Source organism: Macadamia integrifolia, chromosome 6, assembly GCF_013358625.1.
Source record: "Macadamia integrifolia cultivar HAES 741 chromosome 6, SCU_Mint_v3, whole genome shotgun sequence".
Taxonomy (NCBI): domain Eukaryota; kingdom Viridiplantae; phylum Streptophyta; class Magnoliopsida; order Proteales; family Proteaceae; genus Macadamia; species Macadamia integrifolia.
The window spans coordinates 4,147,884-4,156,712 of record NC_056562.1 but is presented as its reverse complement, the minus strand read 5'-3'; the positions used below and the strand labels follow the sequence as shown (position 1 = coordinate 4,156,712).

General features: G+C 38.0%; 1 protein-coding gene across 1 annotated transcript; it reads left to right on the top strand.

The window, feature by feature from the left end:
- Positions 1-5,786: 5,786 nt before the first annotated feature.
- LOC122080623 (uncharacterized membrane protein At1g75140-like) lies at positions 5,787-8,389 on the top strand. The gene has a single exon (XM_042647417.1). The coding sequence runs from the start codon at positions 6,091-6,093 to the stop codon at positions 8,080-8,082; it is 1,992 nt and encodes a 663-aa protein (XP_042503351.1). The 5' UTR covers positions 5,787-6,090; the 3' UTR covers positions 8,083-8,389.
- The last annotated feature ends 440 nt before the right edge of the window (positions 8,390-8,829 follow it).

Below are 8,829 nucleotides of genomic sequence, written 5' to 3'. Positions count from 1 at the left end.
TTTTTTAAGTGTGTTTAGGTGCATCGAATAATTCTGTTTAATTCGATTCGGCCTGGTTTATTCGTGTTTTAAAATCAAATTAGAAAAAGCGTGAATTTTACTAATTTTTATTTTTTATTTGGATTCGGTCAGAATTATTTATTTAATTCGAAAAAATTCTGCTCATCCGAATATCACGAATTGTGAAACCCTACCAGCCATTTTGTTAGTAAGTAGTGTCCACATTTGCTTTTTTAGTATTATAGTAAGTTTCTTTAATTAGTTTCATGCATCTCTTTTATTGCATTGCATGTAGGGTATTTAAATCTTTTGGCCGTTCAACCCTAATTTAATTTTCATAACTTCTTAAAATTTGTATATTATGACATGTTATCATAGTTTAGACCTAAAATAGGTAGTTTCACGCATTGCCATATTTGTTTCACATGTATTATTTTAAATTGCATTCCATAAATAGTTTAATCAATGCTTTTAACTTATAGAAGATTATTCTCTAAAAGGTAGTGTGATCCCTATGCTCAAACACCCAGTCACAGGGAGGGGGGCATGAAATGACCGCCCTTCCCTTAAGCAATATGGGGTTATGTAAATCCTTGTGTACTGTGCATACATTTCACACATTGCAATGTAAGCTTTTAATTCCGAATAAATCTTACTATCAATTTGAATTTTCTGTTATTCTTTATTATTGTGCATATTTGTTTGGAATAACAAATGTTTATAAATGTTGTTAGGCAATAAAGTTTGGACTTCAAAATTGACTATGGGATCAATAAAGAGTTAATTATTCTATACGGGTTAACATCATCACATGATGATTTGTTTTGAGAATGATAGCTCATTGTGATACATGGAAGGAAAAAAAATTAAATATTGAGAACTTGGATCGTCATGATTCATTGAGTTATAATTTTTATCTAGAACGTAAATTACTCCATAGGGATTAAATTAAGTATGCCATACATCAAGTTTAGATTTTAATATAAGTTAAGTGAGAGAATATAAGCTGAGGTCCTAGGCACCATTTGATAACGTTTCTCCTGTTTTTAGACGGCTTTACAACTTTCTGCAAACAAAAATGGATTTCTTGGTGTTTGATAAACCTGTTTCTCAAAACGTTTTTTGCAGACATAATGCTACTAAAAACCCCAATAGTATCATCAAATGTCCAAAAGGGAGAGAGGGTTCAGTTGCCTCTTTTTAGGTTTAAATAGTTGAGAGATTTATTGGGCACAACAACTTTTTTTTTTTTTTATTCTCAAACTTGTTTATAAAAACGACGAAACAAGTCGGACTTGTTTTATCACAGTTGTTTCTAGAATTGTAAATAGGAATAAATTTTGATTTATGTTTATAGAAACAGGTGAAACGGAACAACTTTATCAAAGGCTTTTTATGTTGTTTCTCCTTTTCTGAGAATAAGAAAACACAAGAATGGCAGAATCGGAGAAACAACCTAAAAAACATTTGATAAAGTTGTTCTATTTCACCCATTTCTAGAAACATTAATCAAACCGACTATGACGAAACAAGTCGGACTTGTTTCGTCGTTTCTAGAAACAAATTTGAAAGAAAAAAAAAAAAGATTGTTGTGCCCGATAAATCTCTCAACTATTTAAACCTAAAAAGAGGCAATCGAACCCTTTCTCCCTTTTGGGCATTTGATGAGACTATTGGGGTTTTTAGTGGCATTATGTCTGTAAAAAAAAGTTTCGAGAAACAAGTTTATCAAACACCAAAAAATCTATTTTTGTTTTCATAAACGTGAAAAGCCATTTTTATTATTTTTAGACACAGCAATGGCAGAAATATTTATCAAACGGTGCCTTAGGGCCCATTTGATAACATTTCTGCTGTTTCTGTTTCAAGAAACGACAGAAACAGAAATTTCCGTTTCTGGGAACAGAAACAGAATTTTGGGTGTTTGATAAACCTTGTTTCTTAAAACGTTTATCTGTCTCTTCTTCTGCAAATAGGAAACCGACCCATTGAAACAAACACCAGCAGCTCTGGTCGGGAACGACAGACTTCTCGGTGTCCTTGCTCTCCAGACACATTGAGAGATACTCAACCCCATTGACGGAACTCTGGTAGACACTAATCCGAAGATTACATTCCCCAACAGGGAAAACAGGGCTCATTATCTTCTGGGTTTTGATCATCTCCTTAAAAAGACTGAAATTGCGAACCCTTCAAGTGAACTTCCCACTCAATACATCAGAAACAAGACCTGCGACGACAACCGAGGATGACGAGGAAGAAGACTGTACCTCATTGTTATCACGGGTGAAGGAAATGGATTCATTCAATACGAGGATATCGGCAGTGATGGGAACAGAGTTGTTATTGAAAAGGAAACTAGCTTTGGGATCAAGAATTGTGGAAGAGGGGGTGAAGTCGCACCAACCGTGAGATTTCTTCTTGCTTGAGAATCGATGCCTCGAGTCCCTCTGAATGGACTTGGCCTCGTCGAGGTGGTTAACGATGGACAGCCAATAACTAGCAAAACAATCCCATTTAGAAGAAGAGGAACCCCGAGGATCCATGATTTGGAGGTAGATGGAGAAGTAACCAGGGAGGGCTTGAGAGTCTCCTTTAGGGTATACAAGGAGACGACAGTCGTATCCTCCCACCTCAAAGTAACGGCTCTATAGTGCCCTAGCCTTCACTTTGGGGAAATTGACGACCATCCATCGACAAACCGCAGAATGATCTCCACGGCGCTCGACGGAGACCGATTCCTGGCAGCCCCCTTCGCGGGACCCATAGGTTTCTTTTGCAGCCGATATCGATAGACAAGCTGTTTTCTCTGATGTCGTCGATGATGATGTTGTCGCCGGAACCGCCAGCGGTTGCTGTGGGGGGTCGAAAAACGCTGTAGTGGATGACGATGAAGTTGCTTCTGATTGGCTAGACTTCATCGGAGACGAAAGAATACAGATATGCGATTAAGGAGTCCAGTAGCTTCACTAAGAATCGTAGTGATGCCAAACTCCGTCTTCAATATCGATTTTTTGTGCCCCATTTTTGTTTCGAGAAACGAGCGAAACAAGTAAAACTTGTTTCGTCATTCATGTTTCTTGAAGCATAAATTGTTATAAATTTCAATTATGTTTCAAGAAACAAGTGGAACGGAACACTTTTACCAAACGGTATTTATGCTGTTTCTTTGTTTCTGAGAACAAGAAAACACAGAAACACGTTTCTGGTTACGTTATCAGACGGGCCCTTAGTTTCCGCATTAGCATAACTTTTTATAAAGCAAATGGTGGTGCTGTGATAATCCCCAGAGCTACCTTGATAAGAGGAGTTACAAGGAGTTATACATAACGTTGCGTCTCCTTATTCGACCGAACAGTGGAGTCTATCCGATAGTGTGACTCTTGCTTGAGACAAATGGGAGGGTTGAAGTGTCTTTGAAGAGCAGACTTTGTTATGCAAACGTATCAAAGAGGCATTGTCTAAGTAAAGATAACTCAGACAAGTATACATGAAATGTCTTTGAAGAGCAGACTTTGTTATGCAAACGTATCAAAGACGCATTGTCGAGTAAAGATAACTCAGACAAGTATACAAGTTTATAGTCAACACAAGAATCAAAGCTACTAATTGGCAGTAATGATAAGATATTACAGTTCAAGAGGAAGTAGGCCATCCATTTATTTAAAAAAATGGTCATTAGCTAGGTTCTCCCCTTCTTAATCGTAGGGTATTAGTGTACCTTTTTTTTGTTGGGTAAAGGGTATTAGTACATCTGATATATAAAAATATAAAAGGTGAGTATTTTATCCTCTAAAAATTAATATATTGAATGAATTGATCATAAATTACAAGAATTTATTAATTCTTTTCCTAGAGAAGGCCCACATAGGAAAGAACATTCTTCGAAGGATCTATTAGGATGTGTTTGATTATATAATTCGTTGGAATTTTATTTCGTATTTAGCAATGAGCTCATAGAGTGTTTTTATTGAATTGTATTTATTTTTAAGATTTTTCGGGAAACTATTTGGTTACCCATCTCGATTTTTGTGATCTTTTTGAATTACCACTTAACATGGACTGTTTATATGAGGGTTAGCATTATGTTTGTCAAATATGAGTTTTGTTATTTACCTTATTTCTCAGATTAGCCACATTTAGCTTCAGAAAGTGTTTCAAATGAATTAGTATTTCGAAGTAAACCAACTCAAAAAACAACCAAACAATTAAAAAAAAAAAAAAGAGAATCGTAGTTCACTAGAAAGACTTTCTAACGAATTCTGTAACTAACACATCCTAAGGAAACCCACCCTTCTTGAAATTGCCTTTTTCGGGTATTATTTAAAGTCTTCATTCATATTTTTCTTTCAATGGATCACATTAGAATGAGTAAGTCTTGCATCTTAGTGTTCATATAGTTTCTAGGGTTTATGCATATTCAAATTAATGTTTTTAATCTTAATTTGGATTTCTTAAATATATATTTTGTGGTTAGAATCCTATTCTAATATTTGTTTGAAGGCATGCAAGGGGGCAAGTACATGCATGGAGGCAAGTACTTTGTTCCATAGTTGATTTTTAATGATGATTGTGCTTCTAAAATTATGGTTTATGAGTATGTGTAACTATGCCTAGATACACGCATGTGCTCCTATTGGTCTATGCAATAACATCATGGCAACCCAAGCGGGTTATGTTTTTTTGTGACCCCTGCACATGCGTGGGGATCAATAGGAGCACATATAGAAGCTTCAACAATGGCGAGAATTTTGTTTTTCAGAGGGAACCCCGATCATTTTACCCCCTCCTATGTCTGTGTTTAAGGATCACACTTCCTTCTAAGTTTTTTTTTACCAAAAAATATATATCAATCAAGCAAGAAGCTCGATGATTCAAATCCTCTCCAGCTATTGGGATACCTAGCATGACATTTGATGGTAGGAAACACAACCTAATATATAAACGTACATCCTTAAGTCCTTCTCATCCATTTGATGCATGCCAGGCACCTTAATGATAGAAAAAGATATGAGTCTGAAGATCGATCTACCTCGATCATGTTTTCAAGTGTTGATCTGGTATTGGCCATATTGAATCGGTATCAGTTGAGACCAATCCCCGATCCCTGATCGATCGGAATCGGTTATCCAAATCAGCTCAAGGGTAAAATAGTAAAAATAGTACTTTTTTATAATTAAAAAAAAAAGGGGCAAAATTGACGAATATCTATCTATCCGATCCGACTCGAATCAGCATCGATGTCGATCTCTCGGTACCGTATTGGGGTCGATACCGTCCCTTAAATCCTTGACCCCGATGGAATGAAATGCTTGACACCCTTTTAACTCGCAAGCTGACGTGGACCGACTTATAACATTTTTTAGATTTAAATTTCTGGTTCTTGGACCCTAATTTTAAGGGATAATTATTTTTTCTGAAAGATTTTTCTTACACGCATTAATAAAGTTTAATTGTAAGCACGGAAAAGGAAGTGACTGGTAGTCATACCAGTGGGCAGTGGTAGTCGCCAATGGAAGGGTTAAAAGAGACAGGCGGTGGCCGGATGAGGATGAGGATGAGGATGAGGATGAGGAAGGAAGGTGTGGATAAGACAGCGGTGGATTCGATGAAATAGTATAATTCTCGACAGAAAAATAATCAATTACATTGGAAAACTGATACATTTTCCTAAAAAAAAAAAATAGTTTATTTTCTTCTCAATTATTACAGCGAAAATATAGGCTCTCCGACACGTGTGCGAAATCTAGTTGTTTTGCTGAAATTTAGAAGACCGAGGTACTCGAATATTATCAGCTGGCATCGGGTGATTCACCGACCCTAATGCTTCTGGCCTTCTCTCCTCTCTTTCTTTTACTCCGGCGGCCGTCCTTCGATGTTCTCTGACCCCTGAACTCTCCTTACAGAGAGGCCTCAAATCCCCAACCCATGAACTCTCATAACTACTAAATCTCTTCTTCAAACGGGTACGGTTGCAGTGAGTGATCTTCTCTGGCTTCCGGCCATTGAGGCTCTGTTTCTCTGGAATCAATGGTTGCTATAACGGTGAGACTCTGAGGAAATAAGGGAATCTGATTCCGAGCTTTTTCAATGGTGGGTTACCAGAGAGGTAAGGCTTTTGTGATTTTTCTTTTTATATTATGTTTAGATCTTCCTTCAGGTTTTAGGGTTTTAGCAGATTCTAACGCCTTGCTAACTGAACAAGAATATGAATATGAAATTAGAGAACCTAAACATGAAAAACAGATGAGTAGTTCAAGTCTGTTGGATAGGCAAGAAAACCAGTTGGAAATGCTTGAAAACCTAGTGAAAACCCTTAGTGAAGCTGTGGCTAGGCTGGAATCAAGGTTACCTGATTGTCGGAAGGTTGGCTCTGTTGAGAATGAGAGGCATAGGATCGAGGAATCGAGATTTGATATTGAGGACAAGAATCCAGAGGTGAAGAAGATTGTGGAGGGGAATTACGGGGAAGTTGATGATAAGGGTTTTGTTGGTAAACCTGGAGAGGTAGAAAGGAGGAGTGGGGTTTCAGTGACGAAGTATTATCCGTCATGGTCGGACAGGTTTCAGTTCTTGTCTGCCGTGAAGCTCGAATATGAAGCGACTGCCATTAATGTTTTGCCGGAGTTTGATGGGTTCAGCAACAAGTACGTTGCAATTGGAGATGAAAGGGGGAGGGTATTTATTTTCGTTCCAAGTGGAGATGTGTTGGTTGAGTTTGACACGTTGTCGGATTCCCCCATTATTTCTATGCTTTCCTACCTTTCTCTCCAAAAGAATGAGTCTGTTTTGGTAACTGGGCACAAGAATGGGGTGATTCTAGCCCATCGGATTTGGGAGGCTTCCAATGGAGAGGAGTGGCATTCACTTTCCATGGCAAATCTCCGGGCATTTGAATCTGTAAGAAACGAAGAAGAGGGTTTGCGGATTACAATCTTGGAAGTGCATCAAGTTGGAAGGATGAGATATATTCTGTCTTCTGATTTTAGTGGGAAGATTGTAGTTTTCCGGGAAAATGGAACAGTTTTTGGTTCAGTCAAATCAGCAAGCCCGCCATTGGTGTTCTTGAAGCAAAGGCTTCTGTTTTTAACTGAGACTGGTGCAGGATCACTTGATCTGAGGAGCATGAAAATTAAGGAATCTGAGTGTGAAGGAATGAATGGTTCACTTGCAAGAAATTACGTCTTCGATGCGTTGGAGCGTTCAAAAGCTTATGGCTTGACGTCAAAAGGTGATCTGATTCATGTGGTGCTGTTGGGAGATATGGTTAACTTGAAATGCAGGGTGAGATCTAAGAGAAAAATTGAGATGGATTGGCCTCTTGCGGTACAGGCGATTAAAGGATACTTGCTTGTTGTCAGTCGAGAGAAGGTTTTTGTGTACAATGTTTCCTCTCAGCATTACATTAGGGCTGGTGGGCCTCGGCCTGTTTTCTTTGCGAGTCTTGATGAGATTAGATCTTCGTTTTTGAGTTTGGACATGATGAATGATGACTCTATGATTAGAAAGATGGTGCCTTTAATTGCTAGCGACCATGAAAAACTTGTTGTTCTTGGCCTTGGAAGTGGTTATGTGGGTGTGTACCGCTCTAACCTCCCGCTTTTTAAAGCTGAATTCAATACAATGCTCTGGACCAGCCCTGTTCTACTGTTCATTCTTTTCCTGTTTGGGGCATGGCACTTATTTGGGAAGAAGAAAGAATCACTTACCTCATGGGGTCCAGATGATCCTTTTGCCACCACATCAACGGTTTCAGCTGGAGCTTCATTGGGTGCTGGCTTGGAAGACAGAACATTTGCAGATTCTTCTTCAAGGACCAATGATATCATGGAATTGAGAGGGGGTGGTCTGAGAGGTCCATCAAGAAGGTATGAGTCTCCTTCTCCATATCCTGGTAGTGCACCGGTACCCTATAGGCAAAGTACTGCTGATCCCAACTATAAAGCAGGTTCCTCCGATCCGAGTTTTAGAACTGCTGGAGAACTGAAATACAGGGGGCCAAATCTAGAAACTACCGGCTTCCCAAAACGAAGGGACGTTCTATTTTCAAACACCCAAGTTGTGGAGGATAGCATCAATTGATGCAATGAGTTATTTTTTATGGAGTTTTTCCTGTAAAAGTTAAGAGTTCCCAGTTTTTGATTTCCAGCCTCTTCAGCTTCCACATTTCAGGTTACCTAATCTTGCTATTGTTGTGACTTTCAATTATATAAGGAAACATACTCACATAAACTTGGACTATCTCATCTAAACGTCCAGTTATGTTTGCTTTTCTTCTCATTGAGAGATTAGTCTGTTGACTAGTTGCATAAGTGGACGCTATGGGCGAGCCTTGTAAGAATGATGATGTTTGATGCTTGTAAATGAGTTTCCATGTAGACTGAGCAAATCTCGACTGATTACAAAGTCAAAATTCAGCTATCATGTATTGCTGAATACTCTGAGAACGTAGGAAAAACCTATTTTTAAAATTGATGTTATTTATTTTGCATAGAAGAAAGTTTACAGTTCATTTGACTTTTTCTATAGCACATAATTGAAATTTGCACAGCATCAGCATTTGCATCAGTTTCTACAATTTTTTTTTGTCGAGTGGACACATAAGACTGTTAAAGTGCTATACAAAAAATGTTCATGATGCTCTCTGAATGGCTCTTGCACTGTGTGTGTGTGGCTGGAAGAAATTATTGGTTCACTTTTTTCAGTTTTGGTGTAGATAAGTAACACTATTTTTAATTCCCCCCCCCCCTCTCCTTTACTAGCAAGTAAATAGAAATGTATTAGCTGTATATGTTAGCAAAATATTTCTTTTTTTTTAAGGTCTTTTAA

Excerpts from the sequence above, each read along its gene's own strand:
- LOC122080623 (XM_042647417.1), top strand. The coding sequence starts at position 6,091 with ATGGTGGGTTACCAGAGAGGTAAGGCTTTTGTGATTTTTCTTTTTATA.